A 21,492-nucleotide genomic window follows, 5' to 3' on the forward strand; every position below is an offset into this window, starting at 1 on the left:
GGATGTTCCCTATCGCTGCTCCTCTTTGCTTTGGCCTTGGAGCCCCTGGCGGCGTGGATCCGTTGGGACCCGACTATCAGGAGCCTGCGATGGGCTCACGGCTTGGAGGACCGTATATCCTTGTATGCGGATGACATCCTGCTTTATCTTGCCTCCCCGACGAAATCGCTGTGGTGATGGACATATTTCTTATCTTTGGTAGATTCGCAGGATACAGGATCAACTGGTCCAAATCTGTGCTCTACGTCCTCCATGGATAAAAAGCCCCGACTTCCCCGGGACTGTCAATTGACCGAGGCCGTGGTGGGGTTCAAATATCTGGGTATCCAAAGACCTGTTTCGATTCCATGAGACAAACCTCCGGCCTCCTCTCACGCGCCTTAAATCAGATGTCCAGCACTGGAAATCACTCCCTCCAACGCTCCTGGGGCGTGCAGCACTATTTAAGATGATGTCCCTTCCCCGACTTTTATATGCGCTACAAAATACGCCAATTCCGGTAGCAGCATCGTATTTCAAGGCAATAGAGTCTTTGGTGTGGGAATTGCTTTGGGAGGGGAAACCCCCCCCCCCGCATTGCCACGCGGAAACTCACGTTGGGGTGGTTCGACGGCAGTATTGGCCTTCCTGATATGAAACGATACTACTGGGCTTCACAGCTGGTTGCCATCAATCAATGCCGGTACAGGCGTCACGATGACCCGGCCTTCCGGATGGACCGTTGGCTCCTCCCAGGTGGCGGCTTTGAGGGGGCGGCGTATAGTAAATCTCCAATATCCGTCCTGTCCGGCCCTACTAAACATGCCGTGCACGTGTGGAAAGACGCCACCAGGAGTCTGGGTTGGGAGGGTAAACTCACCAGGGCCTCACCGCTCTGGCACTGTGACCGGTTGGGTCGATTATCGCAGTCCCGGGGATTCGACAAATGGGAAACCATTGGCATCTCCAGAATTGGGGATCTATGGAAATCGGGCGAGGTCATACCATTCTCCCACTTGCAGCAAGAATATGAAATGGCAGATTTCGAACAGTTTAGGTATCTCCAAATCAGACATGCTTTGCTCGCAGCTATCCCAAAAGTCGTCTCCCCTGGGACAGCAGATACCATGTAACATCAAACTGATATTGTTGAACATCTAGGACTCCACGGACCTCAGTGCTAAAGAGAATTTGGGTGGCTCTGGGCTTCATGGTGGCCAAGCGTAATATTGCATGTCTTTGGAGGGCCCCGAACCCACCCAAAATTGGCGACTGGGACAAATTCATGGACTGGTGTATGGTGTCGGAGATGCCTATCTATGTCTCTAGGGGGTGCCCGACAAAATGGTCACAAATATGGGGGTCATGGAACACTTTTCGGGGGGATATATGTGAACCACCTGGGAGCGGGGAGGAGGGTGCTGCTGTAATGGTATAATTTGTGACTTTTGACGATATTTGTAATGTACTGTGCCATGAGATATTGCTGCTGTATTAATGTGCTTCACAGACCTTTTGAACATTGTGGTGCTTCGATTGTTTACATGCCTTTTTCAATAAAAAGAATTATAAAAAAAATTTAAAAAAATGATCTATGGTCAGTGATACAGTTTCCTCTTGTAACTCTTTAATTTTCACCCTAAAATTAAGATATGTGCAGCAGCTGCAGCCAGGGCTTTAAGCTGGCTGGGTATTGTTTATTTGCCAAACCTTCAAAGATTAAATTTGGTAGGTAAGACTGATTTCACTTATCTGCTGGCAAGTCAGAAAATACCTGGCTGGCATTCTTCCTACTCCCCGACTAACATGGCGCCAATGGAAGATTGTAGCTTGGGGAATGGCGTGTAAAGGAATGCATAGGGCCGCAGTAGTGTTACTAGACCTTAGTGGCTGGGGTACAATCAGAAGATTACTGGCCCTTAGCGGAGGGGACATAATTAGAGCAAGATTGTGCTAGGGATTTTCAGGGCTTTAGTAGCTTGGGCACTAAGAGAGTGGCAAGACTTTGAAGTCTTTTAGACCTTCTATATAAGAGTACAAGTGAGGAGGAGACACAGGTCGCTGGCAATGTTAGATCTATTGTAGGACTGTCTGATTGCTGTGCTCGCTCACTCGTTGAGTTACATTTACTGTTATGTTACTGCTGTGTTTCTGTAGGGTTACGCTGTTTCTAGAGAGACTTTATGAACTGTATGCCATACCTATGTACTCGCTATCTCTATTTGTTGTATCAAAATAAAACCTTGGTGGCTGGAGTGGTTAATTATTATATATTTGATTTGTGTTTCCATGACGTTTCCTCATTCAGTATTACCTTGATTTTGAGAACCTAACAAAAGGGACTGTCCGCATAAAGAATCCTCACCAATCAAAAGCTAACTTGTACACTGTTACCTTTTTCCCATTTTTTACCCATATGAGGTGCCAACATAGTGCATCACCACTATACAAGTGTAGTCATTGGTGGAAGATTTGAGATTGATATCTGGAATCCACTTTGTCTATCCTTTTCTCATTACTGAGAGCATAGGGGTGGCATATGGAGCTGCAAAGATTTGGCGGAGGCTAAGCAAAGGCAGAAAATACATGTGGCCTACAGCATACATGTGCAGCTGGCCTATGGCATATTTCTTCTCCATTTTTTCCTCAAATAAGTCGCACACAAGAACAAATTGCTGTTGTGTGTCATACAGCAGTTTGCAGTCTGTGACACAGCATCTTTATTTACTGTGTGTTGTATCCCTTCTATGACAGGACTCCATCTCAAACTTAACGATTGCCACTGATTTGTTTCTTCTATGCATTCTCAGTTTATAGGCACTTGCACAGACTTCCACTGGAGGATTTGTGACTTGTGGCAGAGAATGTCATCCCATGAGGTTTGCTCATGGTAATCTGAGCTCCTGTGACTCTTCATCGGGCCACGCCTGTGGCCAGTTGGGTTTCCGCTCACAGTGTGTGGACAAACATTGTCTGTTCTTTCCTACACCTCCAGTATCCTGGGGGGATTTAAGACAGCAATTCCTCCTCCATTAATCATCTGCTCCTTGAGGTCTTGTTGTGCTGCACAGGCATCCATGGAAGGGCCTATCATAATAAACACCTGAATTAATGAGACATAGAATCCACCTCTCCTGATATAAAAGAATCAGCTTGTCTCAGTGACCGGAACTGTACAGACCAATACACTCAGTATCTCTGGGGTCTACGTTGTATTGAATTCAACACTTCAGCTTATTTATGGACAGATAAAGTAAACTGTGTTCTGTGGTGTATCTTTCAATGCTGTTAGAAGCTGGGAGTCACATCCTCAAATATACTTAACAAACATTTGATCTGTAAACAAGCAATGATGCTAATGATGACAATTAACATTGCTGGATCACTTCTCGTTCTTGGTCCCCTTCAAATATTCAAGAACATTCCAGAGGCCACATCTGAGCCATAGCACATTGTTGATTTTTGACAGAGCAGTAATCAACACATCCCCATCACTCAGAGAATTCCTCAGTGGTATTCAAACATTGTATGCCAATCCTGAAGAAGCAAGAAATAGCCCCCAATGACCCAACCCATTGTAGGCCTGTATCGAAAGAATGATGCATAGATTCAACCTCTCCTGACTTAAAAGAATCAACTTTATTTTTCTGGGTGAACTACTAGAAAAAGCAGTATTCATTCAGATATCAGACTCCTTCTTTGGTTACCAACAAACAGGTTTATGATCTGGTAGAGGCTCGAAATCTGAGATGACCTCAAGACTGTATGGACTCCATCGCAGTGGCCACCCTCAACTTACCGGTCCTCTCAGCAGCTGTTGACACTGTGCACAGCTAGCCCCTATTCAGAAGAGTAAATGATACAAGTAGAAAGGATACCCAGTACACCTCTAGTGAGGATTCTTTCATACCTCACAGTCAGAGCTGAAATTGTGTCCCTGTCTCTATACCTATTGCCACCAATCCAATAGAAGGGAGGTGTTCCCAAGATTTCAATTCCAGTTCTTTTATTCAAACTTCGCACAACTCCCTCAGTTTATAGCCCTCAAACTCACCTGTTACAACTACGTTGATGACACACACATTATTTATAAACTGGAAAGCCCTTCTGACCTTGGGATATCAGGACTTACCTACAAGCAGTTAATAAAATGGTTGCTACAAAGCCATCTAAAACTAACTGTTAGAAATGGGGTTTCTGGTTGGCTAAGGTATGCACCTAAGCCAGGCAGAACCCACCACTCTAGTCGGGGCAAGGGAGTTACACACTGAAGATAACCTCTGCTCACCCCTTTGGTAGCCTGGCAGAGCAGTCAGGTTTATCCCAGATTCAATGTGTAAAGCGTTTGCGCAACACACTCACACAACAGTGACACCCAAGGCACACCACAAAAGAGACTCCACACAAGGTTATATACAAATATTCTTTGTATTATTCATAAAAACACATTAGATCACAATCACATATATCACTGTGGCACTAGGCACTTGTCATGACATCACACAGAATCACATAAATCACTGTGCCAATCAGGCCATGTTCATAACATATGTCAGGATAACCAGTAACTACCGGTAGGATCGCACCTAGTATAACACTGGCATAAACAACCTCAGCAGTGCACTATAGTGAAACACGCTCTTACAGTGCACACATTATAAAATAGCATAGAAACCTAATGCATAAAGACCAGCACTGAACCTAATCAGCAGTATGCAAGCTTACAGCAGGGCACAGCACATGCACATTGCCCGTGTACACACTAACATATGTGAGAACCAGAGTAAGCGCAGTTCCCCCTCGTAAGCCCTATGAGGGTACCTGGTGTCATGGTGTCCTCCCCGTAGGCTTGTAGGCCATGTGCCCGCAAACAGGGGAATGCGACAATTCTGGATGGTTCCCTCCTCAGTAGCCTCTAATACTACTCCTTCTTTTGTCTGAAAAGCGGGGGCCTCTGTCGAGGTCTCACCCCATTCACTTCAACACGATCTCATGCCCCCCCCGATATGCAGGCATCAAGGGGGTGGGGCACACACACTGGTACTTCTAGGTGGGAAACCCTCACTGAGTCTCCCAACGCCAAAAAGGGCAGCTGCCAATAAACGCCTGGTGCTGTTGCAACCAGCTAGTCGGCGACTCTGACCTCTCTGCGTGTCCCGCGGGCCGCTGTTTGGAGGACGAAGGGCAACCACCTCTGGGTTGCAGGGAAGTCCTCGCCAGGTTCCCACACTCTGCCCACCACTGCTGCAGGCTCAAGGACAGAAGCAGCGCTCCCTTCTATAGCTTTCCTGCAATGCCCCTACTTCGGTCGGGGAAGTGGGGCTGGACTCCCCGATCCTCTCCAGATCTCAAACGGCCTCTAAGACCGGGCGCAGCCTTTGCTCAGTGGAGCAGGCTTTTGCAGAGGGGTGTGGCTGCGGCATGTAGTCTTCCTTCCAGTTTTGTTCCCTGGCCGGGGATACGGGTTGCGGCTCCTGCATTGCCATGGGACCCATGGCAGTGCGCCAGTTCCAGCAGGGTACAAGCGAATGCAAGGGCTTTCCAGTGGATAAAGCCCTCGGCGATTCTCAGAAAAGCTCCAGAACTCGCAGGCCACAAAGCGCTCCCACACACAGTTTTCCCAAAAGCAAAAGGAAGCAACAGGCCAGCAGCCAGGGCACGCAAAAAAGCCCTGGGAGGTAACTCTGGCCCCATGCAGGAGGCAGGCTCAGGCCGGCCCACAAAGACAAAGTCCATATGGCTGTTCCCTGGTAGCCCAGCAATCCTCTGTGGCGGTATATGGAACAAGCAGCATCTGGTTGCCAGTCAACGCAGTGTCTTCTTTTTGACATGGTTCACTGCCCCGTTACTTAAAGTCCCAAAGTCTTTGTTCTCTGGTGTCAGAGGGCTCTGAGCCTAGTCTAAACCATTTCTGTCCTCACTGGTGTATTTTCCTGGCAGGAAGTGGAGACAGCATTGTTCAGGGCAAACCAGGCCTATTCAGGTGCAGATAAATCTCTTCCCACTACTCTAAATGCAGCCCAGGTCTATTCAGCTCAGCCCTGTCTCATCCAGGAAAGGTCGGTCACACCTCAACACCCCCTCCCCTCAGTGGTTGTCTGAAGAGAATTCACATCCCCTGTCTCTGTCACTCCAAAATCGGACAGTCAATTCACAAACCAGCAGAGGCACAAAGACACATAAGCACACAGAAATGCCCACTTCTAAAAGTGGCATTTCTAAAATAGTAATAATAAATCTGCTTTCATCAATAAGCAGGATTTATCACTACTATTCAAAACATACCAATCATGGTCACGCTACCCCTCTCAGATCAGAAATTACCACTGAAGTACATATCAGGGAATCCCCAATGCCAAAAATGAGAGGGCAACCTCACATCAGTAAGAAACCAAAATAGGCTGTTTATCACTACCAGGACATGCCACTCAGTTAAGGCACATGTCCAACCTTATTTCTACACTGCATCCTACCAATGAGGCCAGCTAGGGCCTACCTTAGGGGTGTTATATGTAGTAAAAGGAGAGTTGCAGACGTGGCAACCACTTTATATGCCACATCATGGCGGCAGTAAACTGTGCGTGCAGGCCCTGCAGTGGCAGAGACCTAAGACAGGTTTTAAAGGCTACTTTGGTGGGTGGCGCAAGCAGCGCTGCAAGCCCACTAGTAGCATTTAATTTGCAGGCCCTGGGTATATGGGATACTGCTGTACAAGGGACTTAGAGGTAAATTAAATATGCCAAACAGGTGTAGTACAATCTTAGCAAGTTTACAAGAGAGACCACATGCACTTTAGCATCGATCAGCAGTGAATGAGCTCCCAGAGTCATAAAACCCCCAACAACAGGTCAGAAAAAAATACAGGAGGAAGGCAAAAAGTTCTGGGATGACCCTGCAAAAAGGGCCAAGTCCAACACTAACCACCTTTAAAACTGAGATCTTAACATCAAAACATGATAAAGCACGTTAAACATCAGGACAAAATTGACTGATTTTCCCATACCTAGGCTGCCTCAAAGAGCCAGCCCTAGTGTTTTCAGCTCTAGACTGTGACAATGGACTCAAAGTGGGATTTACTAAGCGCCAGAATAGACCACATACAAGTTCAAATCCTGAAAAGCTGTGTTGTGGTTACCTGTTGTTAAAGGGGTGTCCTTTAAAGTGTTCCGTATTGCCCACTAGTCCATCCACAACCCTTGACCCATTTTTCTCTGATTCAGATTCCACTCAGCACCAGTTTCACAATACCACCATTGTTGTTCATCTGTTTCCTTAATATTTTAGAGGATCCACTCAATGATGCTGTTTTTCTTGCTGAGACAATGCCAGCCACCACCCCTATGGTAAGTGCACTAAGACACAGCACTGGATAGTGGAGGAGGAACTTTTCTTTACCTTCAAGGGAAAGCTGCAAGCATTGCAGCTTTTCCTCTGTTTTTGCACCTAAAACATTGGAGAAAGTTGTAACATAAATAAGTCTGCTGCACTTAGTATGCTATGTTATCACAATCATTTTTAACACATTCAAATGACCTCTTAACAAGTGGAGTAAACCATCGTTTTCATTGCTTTACATTGGACTGCCTTCCAGGTTGTGTCAGGAGGAGTTGCGAGTAATCAATATATCCGAAAGGTCTTGCAGATTTTATCCGAGGCAACAGGCCTTACTCTGTGCTGCCCTCCTCCCCGACTCTGCACCGACAATGGGATTATGATTGCCTGGTAAGATTTTGGATTTACTCAAGGTATGGTGGAGAGTGGTACTACATTGGATGCCTTAGGATGGGCCTTTGTTTGTCCTTATTGAAAGTATCCAATATGCTTTACTTGCCATTTCTTTAACATTACAAATCCTGCTGGCATTCAAAATGTAAATGTATGCTTCTTTTCTTGCATTGATTGAGCAGAAAGTAATTTCCTATGATATCATGAAGAAAATAACACTCAGTGTAGGAGTTGAAATGTGAGCATATCCATATAGTAGTGCCTATTTTAGTGGGTGACCAGACCAAGGTTATTCCTCACTATTGAATGATGTGTCGTAACCTAAGCCAAGCACTAGAAAAGCAGGGTGGTGCCCTTTGTATGCTCTTTGCCTGTTTCTTATGTCCTCCCCAACTGCACTTGGAATGGTGTTACACAATATCAAAATGTTCCAATATCACTAGTGTGCTGTGTAAGCGAGAGATCACACTCAGCCACCTGAAGCAGCTGTGGCCCATGGTCATTCTTGTGAGACATTCAGTGATCTGATTTCATGTCTTTCTACATTTCTTTACACTCTAACTTTGACGCGGTCGCTCTGATCTGGAAGAAAAAAGGGTTACTGCCAATGGACAGACAGGCAATCGGGGTTAAGCTGTGGCTTCTTTCACAGTGGAAGGGGAAAGAAAACACCAACATAGTCATGGAACTTTGGAAAAGACTATATGAATCTCTGTAAACTGCCTCCTTTTCCTGGTTGATATCTGTCATTTTTATCTGTTGGTATTGATTCCTTCTTTCAGGAATGGGATTGAAAGGTTGCGTGCACAACTTGGTGTGTTGCACAGCACTGAGGGCATACGCTACGAGTCAAAGTAAGTACACATTATCTTTGAAAAGTAAATCTTATCACTGTGAATGCCTGTGTTTTTTTCTGCTTCCTTTAAAGAGTGTTTACTGCCAGAGAACATGCTTTCACAAAGGACACGGAACTAAAAGAAATATCGAAGGAAGCGGTGGATTTTGTGGAGTACACATTGTGAATTATAAATCATCTTACAATGTATTTATTTACAAGTAGCATGTGGTGTGGCTTGTATCGCTGCAGGTGTCGGTGTGCTTTAAATGAAACAAAGTTAGGTAAACAAGAGCTCCTTTGCAATAAACTAGTATGGAAGGGAGTGTGGGTGAGGGTGAATCATGGGACACAAAAAGGGAGAACAGAGAATAGGAAAGCTAATAAAATCAAGGAAGAACTGCAACAGAATTAGCCGTGGGCACCATATCAAAGTGGTACCCCATTAACGAATCCGATAGATAAAACAAATTGGCCCACATTTGCAAATCTAGTCAGTTTTGAATTTGTAAAGACACGCTGTAGGTGTTTTGCATTATATGGGAGACTCCATACATTTGTGCATGCTTCAGGCAATGTTTGTGGTAATAACAAAGAAATCAACAGTACAAATTGACCCAACAGATGATAAACCAGGACCACAAACAGCCCAAAAATTAAATTAGCCGATACACTGGCCTGTCAGACTAGACCTTTGGGGCACTGCCAGCTTGTCATATAGTCCAGTCTCATTCCTGAATAAAGTGACAAGTATTAGTAGAAAAGGAGAGTTTTCAGGTTCTTCCTGAATCATGAACTAAGCACATTGTAGAGCTACAATGGCAGTTTCATTAGGACAACACACTACATTTTTAAGTGTGGAACATATGACAGGAAGCAAAAAAGTGTTTTAAATCTTTTACAAGCACTTTGGTGCTCCAAATGTGGGCCTTTGATACTGAAAAGCAGATGGTAGATGTCAACAGTGTTGCACCTTTTAAGAAGCTTAGATTGCCTACAAGGTTATAAGGATAGCTCAATCTAACCACTCTCTCATGCACTAAGGTCATAGTGTACCTTCACAGGTTATTCTTTTTTAGACTTAGGCCCCCATTATGAATGGGCTGATAACTTCCAATTAGTGCAGTAAGCTCATATTATCACGCATATTGGAATTATGAGGTTTGTGTTAGAAATCCCATTCCCCAGATAAATTACAGCAGGACAGACCTGCCAATATTTATTGGGGCAAATGCCCGTGTCAGGCTTTATTGAGTGTGAAAATTATCACATGTAATGAGGGTGTTAGAAGTTGATATGTTACGATAGCAACAACACATGTAATTTCCAACTGATCATTTATTGGGGCCATGAATATTAAAGTCAACGGGTACCCTAAACCAGAAGAAAAAAACACTGACTTTCCATATTTCATGTTCATAAAATTATCTTCCAAGAAAGAGAAACATGTGGCAGGCCATGGAGATCTTCATGGTTACTCTTGTTCATTATTTAGAATTATCCCTTCTCACAGATAATTGAGCAGCACATTCTGCAATTCCAGATGTAAGCCAGTGATACCAAGTGCACCTTGCTCTAAAAAACAAATCTGGGAGCCAAAAAAGGCTTTTAATTGATTAGACATCGTACCTATGGCATTTAATCTCTTATCGAGAAGTAATGCATTTGACTGTTATCTTTCAGTTAGATCTAACCTACTGCCCACACCTTGGTTCAGTGGGCAAGAGCAACATGTTACAACCCTAAATGTACAAAAAAAAATCCTCCCCAACTCGAACAATTCCTTGTGAATGTGGCAACTAAATCTCACGTTAGAGAGTTACTGGGCCCCAGTTCTGTTGCATAAACTGAGGCTTTGGCTCAGCTTTACAAGGTTTGTGTTCACACCCACAAGTGAACTTAGTTCACTGCACCAATGCTGGAATGCGAAATACAGGTTATTGTAGCCCTGCAGAACCCCACCCAATACATAGTTGACGTGGTATCAATGCTTTTGGGTTACTTACAGTCCCTAAAATAGATCCAGGCACGCCATGGTGATTGTAAACAACCTTATTTCTCTAATATCACGCACAAACTGCACTAAGAAAAAAAACACCTTAACTAAAAAATGTTTTTTTTTTCCAACAGTCTCAGCCTATTGCTTAGCACATCTAAAATAACCACACACAATATCATAAAAAGAGCACATGTGATTGTTGCGGATAACGAGAATAAAAATAAAATTCCTACTATAGTTAAAATGTAATCTAAAAACCTAACATCCTAAAACCTACTTCTATGCGCTACTCTAGGAGAGCATAGTGTAGTATAACTTGCATGCAGAGTTTCATAAGGCGAATCAACGCACTGCTTACCTGTTGACAGCAAAGCGGTGTTTTCAAAATTCGGGGAGGTCGTGTTCCTTGCGAAAGGCAAACACACATAGCATCAGCTCCTTTGTTCCTGGGCCTATGCTCGATATCTGCTTCATGTAGAAAGGGTGTGGCGCAGCAGTATCTTAGGCAGTTAAGTTAGTCACCTGCAGTATCTTGTGCGATAATCTAGGGCAATGACCTCTCCTAACAAGTGGTCAAGTGTCAAGCCTTTTATATCATATCTTATCTAAGATGGAAAATTCTGATATTACCTTATTAATGTCTGGCACAGCCAATGTGCATCAAGATGCTAGTCTAAGATGTATTCTTATAAACAAATAAGGTAAAAATATGACAATTTAAACTACACTGTTTTTTTTATTCTTTTCTGATCTTTAAATAGATATAACTATGCACTTGTTCCAGACTGATGTTGCATCAGGTGTCTTATCAATGTCATTGCCTGAGTGACTTGACACTTTCACGGGCTCTTGGAAGGATAAGGATAGATGACACCTGTGCCACAGCAGAGATGTTGATATTTCTGCATACATTTGAGAAAAATGAAATCTTGGCATTCTCAAAATGGCGTTGGATCTTATAGTCTTTAGATCTGTTCCATCCATCCATGAGAACAGTATCTAACCATCTAATTCTCAGGAACGTCCTGAAAGTCCAGTTGCTTTAACAAGCATTCAGATGGCAATCAGAATCCCAGACATACCACCTTAGTAAGACAGAGTACAAAGCGTGCCTATGGTGTTTCTTTCCAATGCACTGCCCACCCTTTGGCCTTGTGACCAAACATTTGAGCATTATATCTACCGCCACTCTCCTGTATCTATTAATCCAATGTGCTTTTATGTGTAACAAGTACTCTTCATATGGCTGCAAGGCAACACACCTGGCATTAAAGTGATTCATAAATAAATGAACAACATGTCAGACATATGCCAGAAAATGTGAAATCAGTCTAGGACAGTTGTGTGCCCCTTATATTAATGAGAGAATGCGACTGGAAAGATGACTGAATGAATGTCACAACTATAAAGGATGCTTGGGCTAAAATATAACTCAGAGGAATCTATCATCTAAGTGTGAAGGATCAGCATTAGGAGTACTGAGTGATGTAAATGTGGCTGAGCAGACTATGTATTGTCTGAGGCCCAGTTTTCATGATGGTTGGGCTGAATACGCAAATAATCCCTGAGGCGAAGACGTAACAACAATAACTCAGATGTTCATTGCCATCCTTAACATTTTGCAAGAGGCAAATGCAACATAAACACCAGATCCTGCAGGATAAGCCTACAAATTGATGCCTGTGATGAAATAATGACCTATTTTACTGTATAATTTATACAGTGGCAAAGTGAAGTTCTGCAACTAAAAGAAAGTCACAAAGAGCAGTTTCCATTAAGCCACTAAAGAAAGATCATTAAAAAAACAGAGGATTTATCAAATTGTTCATGGACATCTAATTTCAGGTTGATGGCCGAGTGGCAGAATGCTTGTAGGTTTCATTCGAAATTGAAGGCTCAATATAGCAAATAATTAATATTACAGAAATCAGTTGTTTATTCTTCCGGACCTGAATCACAAAATCAACCAATTGAAGATAATGCACCAGTCGATTCCTTTAGAAAGCTCAGAGCTTAGACCCAACTAGTTAAACTGCCCTAGGTATTTGTACAGTGCAAAGGAAATGTGTTGGTGCTAGATGAACCTAAGAAGGATAAAACCTTTTTTAAATTTTTTATAAAACGTACACTAGAAACTGGTGTTTGTTGAGATATGGAGAGCTTGATGAGAAGATAAGATGCTAAGAAAAGTAGTTCGGAGAGGTTTTCTGTAGTATTAACTAGGACTTTAGACGTCTTTTATCCAACTTTAGCCATCCCAGTTTGACATTGCTAGAGTGAATTTTGCTATTTAATGCACCCCAGGACCTTTGTTGGGAACATGGACAGAGCAGTAGATCCATTGCCTCCTGGGTTGATGCTTATTTGGAGACTGCATTGGGTGACGGGATTGTGGAGGAGTTGGAGGGCTACGGCCAGAGAATTGGTGACTGGGAAGGGGCTGGAGTGTGGAGGAAAGGAACAAGGGTGAAACATTGAAATAGGCATATAGACAGTATATTATACGAGTAGTACCAGAAGTGTTGTTCAAGATTGACTGATTAAAATGTAAGCATTTTTTCACTAAAGGTTAATGGGCTGGCTAACAATAAAATGTGTGGCATAATATTCTCCTACCTGAATGATACTAAGACTAATGTAAGCTTGATGCAGGGAACTCATGTGACTAAGATTTAAACAGATTGTTTGAAAAACTGCTCACTGACTCAGGAATCTTTATAGTGTAAAGGAGGATAGACCTACACAAGGAGGCTTGTACTAATCTGAAGGGTGTGAAGAAATGGGTAGCTAATGATAAGTGGAGACAGCTGATAAAATAAACAAAGATTACTAAACTGCTATAGTGCACATAGCAAAATGTCTATGTGTACACCTTCAAGTAACTGCAATCTTGGGGTTGATCAATAAGAAGAATAGAAAGGGAGGGGGAAAGACAATAGGAAGAACATAATATTTACAGAGGAGATTGGGGCAAGGAAAAAAAGGAGTTAAATACATTGTTAGACATCATATGATAAAAACATTAAAGTCAGACATCTCTAAGAGGAGCAGTATCAGATTGTTGCATTGATGTCTTCTGAACTTAATTCCTTTTTGGAATGACAGGTTTGTTCGGAGCCAAGCTTACCTTGGCCTGCAGAGCATTCCATAAGGTGGGTGCAAAACCAGGGAAGGTGTATCAGGCTAGCACAGGGCTGAATGAAAGGCATTCGAGAGAGAGAGTCCTTGCCTTGGGATGTTCTAGAGGCCTCAGGAATTGTCAGAATGTCAAATAAATGCCTTGGTTTGCATGACCAAAGGGCTTTAAACGTGAGGCAACTAAGCTTGAACTGTATCCGAGCTTCTAATGGGAGCCACTAAAATCAGTGTGATGTGGGTAGACTGTTATCTTTCCTTGTCAAATTGTCCAGTGGAATGAAGAAATGCTGTTAGTGGTGACAGAAATTAGGCTGGAAGGCTAACATGGATGGCATTACCTGTGTTGATTATAGAAATAATGAGTGCATATGCAGCTGTTTTGTATAGATGAGGGACAGAGTGCTCAAAGTTTTCAAACACTCCCCACCAGTCAAGAGATCTGGGTTTAATTTATCATTCTTTTGCTCACTATGCCCCCCCCAGTTTGAATCCAGCCAAATACAAATCAGTCTTGACCCTGCCCCTCATGGGAACAGTCCAGCCCAAACAACCAGGCCAAGTCTTCCCTGGACCGGGAGCAAGCATCCTGAGACTAGTTTTGTGGTATCACCCCTCGTCATCCAGGCTAGCTTACATCCAGTAGCACAGTGAGCAAAGGACCCACGTCTGGCATACCATTGGCCACTTAGTGAGAACGTAGCTAACACAACAAGATGATAGACGGAGTGCTGAAACATTTCAACCACCCACCCCCAGCCAAGAGTTCTGGGTTTAATCCATCGTTCTTTTGCTCACTATGCCACCCCAGTTTGGACCCAGCCATTTACAAATCCGTCTTGACCCTGCCCCTCATGGGAGCAGTCCAACCTGAACTGCCAGGCCAGGTCCTCCCTTGACCAGAAACAAGCATCCATGGACCCGTTTCAGGGTATCACCCCATATCAGCCAGGCTAGCTTCAATCCAGCAGAGGCAAACATATCTTGAGATGTTAATATTGTCAAATGATAGCACAAAAAAAGGCATCTTTTAGGCAAGCAATACTTGATGTACAAGTGCAAGTGACTGGGAATCACTATTAAATGTTTACTGAAATTGGCCAGTCTCTTTAGCGCCTTCACACATGAACACACCATCAACTCCTCACTGGATGTCTTTAGTGTAAATATCTACAAACTTGTTTTTAACTCCAAAAAGCTGAAATGTTTGTTACTTTAATAGTTTGCGAGGTTGTCAGAGTGCATTAGGGGCTGCTTCTTAAGAAGCTGAGCGCCTAAGGACTATAAAGGGACAATGTATTTACTTGTCTATAAATCATTTTTTTCTTAGATCAGGATACTTGATGTTTTTTTAAAAACATTTGTTTATTGGCACTTCCAATCTGATTGTCTGACATTTAACAGAATATATGAAATACATTCTCAACATTTCAACGACATTTTTATACATGTTAGATCTCAATCAGAATTTCACAATAGTGATATAGAGTTCTACATTATTGTAACTCAGCTTCACTCATTTGACATCTTTCTACATTACAGTCCTATGTTCTCTGGGGATGTTTTCTTCTTTCTGGGTAGTATCTTGGAACTCCGTTTTTCACATTAGTTTCGCAGTCGTGTTCCTGTATTTCCAGTTTGAATGAAAGCCTATTATACACTAAAAACTAACTTTTTAACTTAAACTTTGTGACTATCATGTCTCCGCCTGTATGCTCCTAGTTGCTTTTCTATAATGTGTGGTGTCTGGGTACGACCGCGGAAGCGGGCCAGTCATTCGGTGTCTGCTATATAGTCTCACAATTTACTGTCTGGATCTAATTGTTTTGCTCCTAGCACTATCTGTGCACCCCCTCCTCTTAACGCCTGCTTTTTATCGCCTCTTTTTTCCTGTCCTCCGGGTATGTTACGGTGTTTTGGTCCATGTGTTCAATGCTTCTCCCTCAACCTGTCATCAGGATAATTCATGTTATGAACATATCTTTAACCCTATGGAGTTGAGGAAGAGATTCATAATTCGTCAATCCTATCATGGCCACCTCATGGTTTCTGAAAATTTAATATATAAAGCCATATTTGCCTATCCTGATAAAACTCTACTGGCTCCCTTTTGTTGGCCCACCCCATCTTCAAAACTAGCCATTACAACTGCATCTTCTCTTATCTTACACACCAACGTGCCATCTCTTGTGGTTTTTCCACATGCTTGCAGCTAGAACACCATCAGACTGTAGACTAATACGTGTAAAAAAAAAACCAATAAGAAAAAGCAAGGTAGCAGGCATTTTCCATCCATGCTCTCAGGATCTGGAACAACATTGTCTTATCCACCAGGACCGGCCCAACACTGCTCCAATTTAGGAAAGAGTGTTTTTTTAAATCTTTTGTAAAATTATTTTATTTTTCCACCAAACAGCAACAGTATATGTCATACATATAATGTCTTCTCACAAATTGTTTACATTGTCTCACTTCACAATAGTTTGTGTTAATACAGACATCGGTTATACAGTACAAAAGCCTAAGAATAATTCAATAATCTCATGAACATCATTCAGAGTACTGTGCAAATGTCCTTGACCTGATATACTTAATTGGTGGAGTGTCGATTTTTGTCCAGTCGTTTTATCTTCCCATCGAATATCTCTACCCTTTACGTATCCTGAAATCTCTTACTGTAAGTTCAAGGTTCTTCTTGCATTGCTTGCAGATATTCCACTAGTGGTTGCCAGAAATCTCGAGGTCTAGAAGCCTGTGGTATGTCCTCTGCATATGCCTCTAGTGTCTCTCTGCAATAGGTCATGTCGGTGAGACAATCTTTGAATCTGGGGGGTCTTTTCTACCCCACCTCATAGCTATACGTCGTTTAGCAAGTAAGAGTGCTACAGCCAAAAAATTCCGTCTTTGGCTAATTTGAATTTACGGACTCCCAGCAGACAGACTATTGGCGTATTTTGAATTTGTTCAGCTAGCATAGTCTAACGCATCAGTAATATCGTGCCAGTACTTCTGAAGCTGGGGGCATGCTCACGCCATGTGCAAGAAGTCGGCCATTGGTGCAGTGCAGTGCACACATTTGTCGTCTGCTCTAAGGCCATATTTATGCAATTTGACCTGGGTGTAGTATGTTTAGTGTAATCACTTAAAGTGTATTATGCGCAGATTGCAGTTTGATGTAAGTAATTTTAATTGGGTGCAGCTATAATCCCAGTCTCCTTCGTCTATTATTTCCCCAATTTAGGAAAGAGTTGAAGATGCACCTCTATAAAGAGCACTTCATCATGATGCAGCAGCTGCACACGTCTTCTTCCATAACCCAGCTATCTTTCTAATCACATATTAACTGTATGATGGGCTTTGATCCTGTACACCTTTTGGCTAGTTTTGCTTTATTTAACTATCACATACATAAGTGCATACAGGCAATCTACACACTTAGAAGGCAGTAAAGACAAAAATTCCTAACACATTGTACAGTTGTGCAATCCCTGTCATTTCTCCCTGAAATTCCCCCGGTACTTGCACTCAAACTGCAGACTGGTGCTCCTCAGGGTCACCGTTTTGATGAGCTCAAAAAGTGAAGGTTCTCTGTTGGCCTCCCCACTCCATAGTCTCTAGAGAGTAACCCTGGCCGTCAACCCCTGATAATAGTTAGTGGTATCCATCAGAGTTGCCTAACAGCCTTCTCATGTAAATTGAAGTCCAGAGGCTTAGTGACGATGGGGTGCCTTCTGTCTTTATTTTTTTTTTTTTTTTTTTATAGATGTCATGTTAGTGAATATTATGTGTAGTTGGAAAGTAGGGTATTGGTAGGCGTAAGTATGCACCTATCACTAGGAATAAGGCCACTAACACACTGTAAGGTCCAGTAAAGGTCTCAATGAATTAGTCCCTTGTTTAACCCTTGGTAGGTGGCAGCGAGCAGTCAGGCCTAACGTAGAAGACAGAAGTGTAAAGCATTTAAAAACACCAATACATCAAATAAGAAAGACACCAAACACAATAAAAATCCAACACAATTTATGAAAATAGATTAGATATTTATGAATAGACATCAGACAACAAAAATCTAATGTATGGAACCAGAGATATGACTTTTTAAAGATTTAACTCTTTCTAGTGCTTAAAAGCATCTAGTGTCACTTTGGGACACTTTGGTTGCGCCTGACCGGGACAAAGTCAAAGTTTGAGGCTGACCGCGATGGAGCCCTGGTCAGATACACTAAGCGGGAGGCCTCAGTCAAAAGTTTACCTTCCCACTTAGAAACTTGTCTGGAGGATTTTCACTAGACGTCGATCTGACCTCCACAGTAGACCGGATTCGGTGACGGTTTGCCAGTTTGACTTTCTGTGATGCCCCGGTGAAATCCTAGAAGTCAGAGGCTCCATAGCTTTCAGCGGGACGAACCTGAAGTCCTGGCCGGGTCGCGGATGCAGGTAGTCTGCTTGACTTTCGACGTTGGATCGGTCACCTTATGGAGCTATTTCACATAAGTTCTCCAAACTCAGGAGGTGTTTCCTGAAGGACTCCTTGTAGGTTCAAAGTGTTCAAAACACCACTCCAAAGGCCAGGAATCTTCTAGATGGTCTCTGGGATGTCTGGACTAGAATTTCCACAATGTATCTGGCCAAATCCTTTAAAGTTCACTGGACGCACTCCAGGATGGGGACTCTTGGTGGAGATGATACATGTGGGCTCTGTTAACCTGTAGCTTGCAGGGAGTTCACTCCTTAATCCTTCTTGAAGCAAGGTACAGTCCCCAGGGCTGTAGTACCAGATTGAGCATCAGGCACAGTCAGTCAGAGTGTAGGCCTTTGGTTGCAGGGCAGTCCTTCTTCTTCTTTTAGTTGCAGGCAGGAGGTCTGAGAGACTATGCAGCTTTAACATATTTATACAGTGTTCTGGGGTGACAAGCAGTGGGACACCCCTGCCCAGTGAGGTGCAAGGTGCATCTTCCTCCACAGTGTGCATCTTCTTGTCACACAAAGCGCTGCACTTCCAAAATCCAACATGGATGATTTCTCTCCAGTGGAGTAAGAGTTGACTAAACCAACCTACTGGTGTGGCTCATTTACCTAAACCCTCCCTCTTCCAGACTACTGCAAATTAAATTTTTGACCCTGCCATCTGGCAGGAAGAGGGAGTGGGCCTGGATGGCATTCCTTAATGTTTTGCTCTCTTTGAAGCTCAGGTTTTATTACCCATTTCCCTGCCTGGCCTGGTCTTTACAGTTGCAGATCTCCCACCATGAGAAAACCCTGCTCCTGCCACTCACTTATCACCTAATCAAAGTAGCCTGGCTAAGTCTGTTAGAGCTGACAATCAGGGGAGACTGCTAGAAGTCTGGATTTTGGCTTCCAAAAAGAAAGTTTTAAAACTTCTTTTGTGTACTAGTTATGATAAATTCAACAGTTGTAAGTTGTTGAATTTAACATTACCCATCTTTTAAATATTTGAATCACATTTTAGCCCCTTCCTAGCAATAATTTAATAACATATTCTCATGTTAGCTTGTGGAGCTAATACTCTACAATGGGGGAAAAACAGGATTGGCAGTTTTTCCCTCGCCAGGGCTTATAAAACATCTTATACAAGGTCCCTGCTTATAGTTACCATAGCACCCCACCCCAAGACATCTAGGGGAGACCTTAGGGGTGACTAATATGTAACAATAAGGTAGGTTATAACTTTTAGAGTGTTCATACCACCAAAGTTGAATTTGCCTTGAATTTACTTTTAAAGACAATTACTGGTGCTCCTTTTGTTACATAACGGCATGCAAACATTTACTTTTGGGTGAAGCATTTATTTATTTATTTATTTATTTAAAGGTTTTGTAGATTTGTACCTACTTTTACAACTTCTCATCTGTTTTTTGTTGCCCTGTTGTGATATATAGCTCTGCAGTCTAGACGGTCTTTATTTAGGGTTCAGAAGGAGGTAAACATCCCATTTACATAAGGTAACGGTCATTCCTGTAATTTTCACACCAATTTGACTAATATTCAATCTGATTTTGGGCCCATTAACCCTTGTTTGTCCATATTGAATGGATTTGGACCTCGTGATCTAGGTATGTGAAATATTCATTTTCTACTTTTGTCTGCTCCTACGTTTGAACAACAATGAATTTCCACAAACAGTATGTTGTGGCCCACCTCTGTATCAGGTGGATTTCCGCCATTATTTAATACCAGGGGCCATGTTACGAAAGTACCCCGGGGGCGCAACAGGCGTTTCTGCCCGCATTGTGCGCCACCAGGGCACTTTTGATATTATAGAAGGGGCCACAGATGTTTGTTATGCGCCTTCATTAATGCCGATAGTGCTGGCGCACATAAAGCGCCAGCTCTATCTTTAGGGGGCGTTTCCTCATTTGCATGGGGCGCACCCCATGCAAATGAGGGAATCCCTTTGCCTCTGCACCAGCGCCATATTACAGATGCGGGGGCAGAGGTAAAAAAGCTATCAGGAGGCAGTGCGCCCCTTGAGAGCAGCCCTCTGGAGGGGGTCCCATGGACCCCCCCCAGACATCCCCTTGTAGGTGGGTTCAGTCACTGACTGCACCTGTTTGCAAGGGAATCTCTAATCCCCTTTAAAAGTGCAGGCAGGTGCAACCTGAACTGTAAGAACACGGAGAAGCTGTAAAGCATCTGCACTGTTTTTCACATAAATGCGCTGCCTCCAGGGCGCAAAGTGTTTGCGCTCGGCACACCTGTTTTAAGGTGCACCAAGGTGCAAACAAGGAAAGTGCGCCCTATACATAATAGGGCCCCAGTTTGTATTTTTTTTCTTATTTTCTATATCACAGAGTGACTTTGATTATTGGTACTGAAGTAGGCCCCGTAACCTGTGAATTAGGTCAAAGATATTGCAGAAAGATAGGGCAGAAATATGATGACCTTCCAGGGAGATACTACCTCTGACTTCCCTTCACTGCTTTTACTTCTATCCCTTGGAGACACCAGAATAACATTGAAATGTTGCCTACCAGGAGACAGTTTTAATTCACCTTACACACACTAAATTAGCACTCTGTTTCTCCCACCCATACCCAGTTTTCATGTAGGCTGAAAACACCTCAAGAGCTACTCTCCTTTGAGGAGTTGTAGCCGACACCAGGTACCTTTGGTCTTGGTCTGAGGAGGGGGCCCTATGATGAAGCATGCCACCATCAAGTGAGTGAGGGTTCTCGGCTTAAATAAATCATTTTTTCACATACATAAACACATCTTTCTGTCTTTCTTCTTTTTTACCAGGCATACATTTTTGTGGTTCATATTGGTTAGGGAGTGGTACACTATAGGTTGGGTTATGAGCTCCCACTAGACCTTCTTTTATATTTTGTTGTGAGCTAATTCCAGAGACCCCTTACTAGTGGCTCATTAACTTGTTTCCTTTTTGGTCGTGATACAAATTATACAATTTGGTATCAGTATTGTGAACCTTCATTTATCTACAGTGTCACTGTAAAGCATATGAAAGGAGGCTGAAGTTAGCCCATGGTTCTCCCTAGACTCTGGCTAAACTGCTATTCAGCCGAGCCAGGGAGACCCAGGAGCTGAGCAGCATTCCTCCTCCCTTCTTCTGAAACTCTTGACACTCTGAGCTACGAGAAGAGGGAGAGGGGAGGCTCCTGTGTGCTATGCTGCACAAGCTCTCCCTTCCGTTTTCCCCTTCCCAATCCATATAGTTTGGAGAGGCAGGCAAGTGAGAGGCAGAGTCTGTGTATTAGGACCTTGTAATGTTGAGAGCAGAGGGCCTATGCCACTTTATATAGGCCAATGTTGCCCCATTGTTTTCAAAGAAGCTCTCAAC

At 43.1% G+C, this 21,492-nt stretch overlaps 1 protein-coding gene across 4 annotated transcripts in view; it reads left to right on the top strand.

Moving 5' to 3' along the window:
- The window catches only part of OSGEPL1 (O-sialoglycoprotein endopeptidase like 1), a 243,697-nt gene that overhangs the window by 221,397 nt on the left and 808 nt on the right, over positions 1 to 21,492 (top strand). For all 4 annotated transcript variants that reach the window (XM_085648811.1, XM_085648813.1, XM_085648814.1 and 1 more), the window contains 2 exons: positions 7,571 to 7,701; positions 8,487 to 8,558. In XM_085648811.1, coding sequence (XP_085504937.1) covers positions 7,571 to 7,701; positions 8,487 to 8,558 — 203 coding nt within the window. The remainder of the gene's footprint in view (positions 1 to 7,570; positions 7,702 to 8,486; positions 8,559 to 21,492) is intronic.

Source organism: Triturus cristatus, chromosome 3_2, assembly GCF_964204655.1.
Source record: "Triturus cristatus chromosome 3_2, aTriCri1.1, whole genome shotgun sequence".
NCBI lineage: Eukaryota > Metazoa > Chordata > Amphibia > Caudata > Salamandridae > Triturus > Triturus cristatus.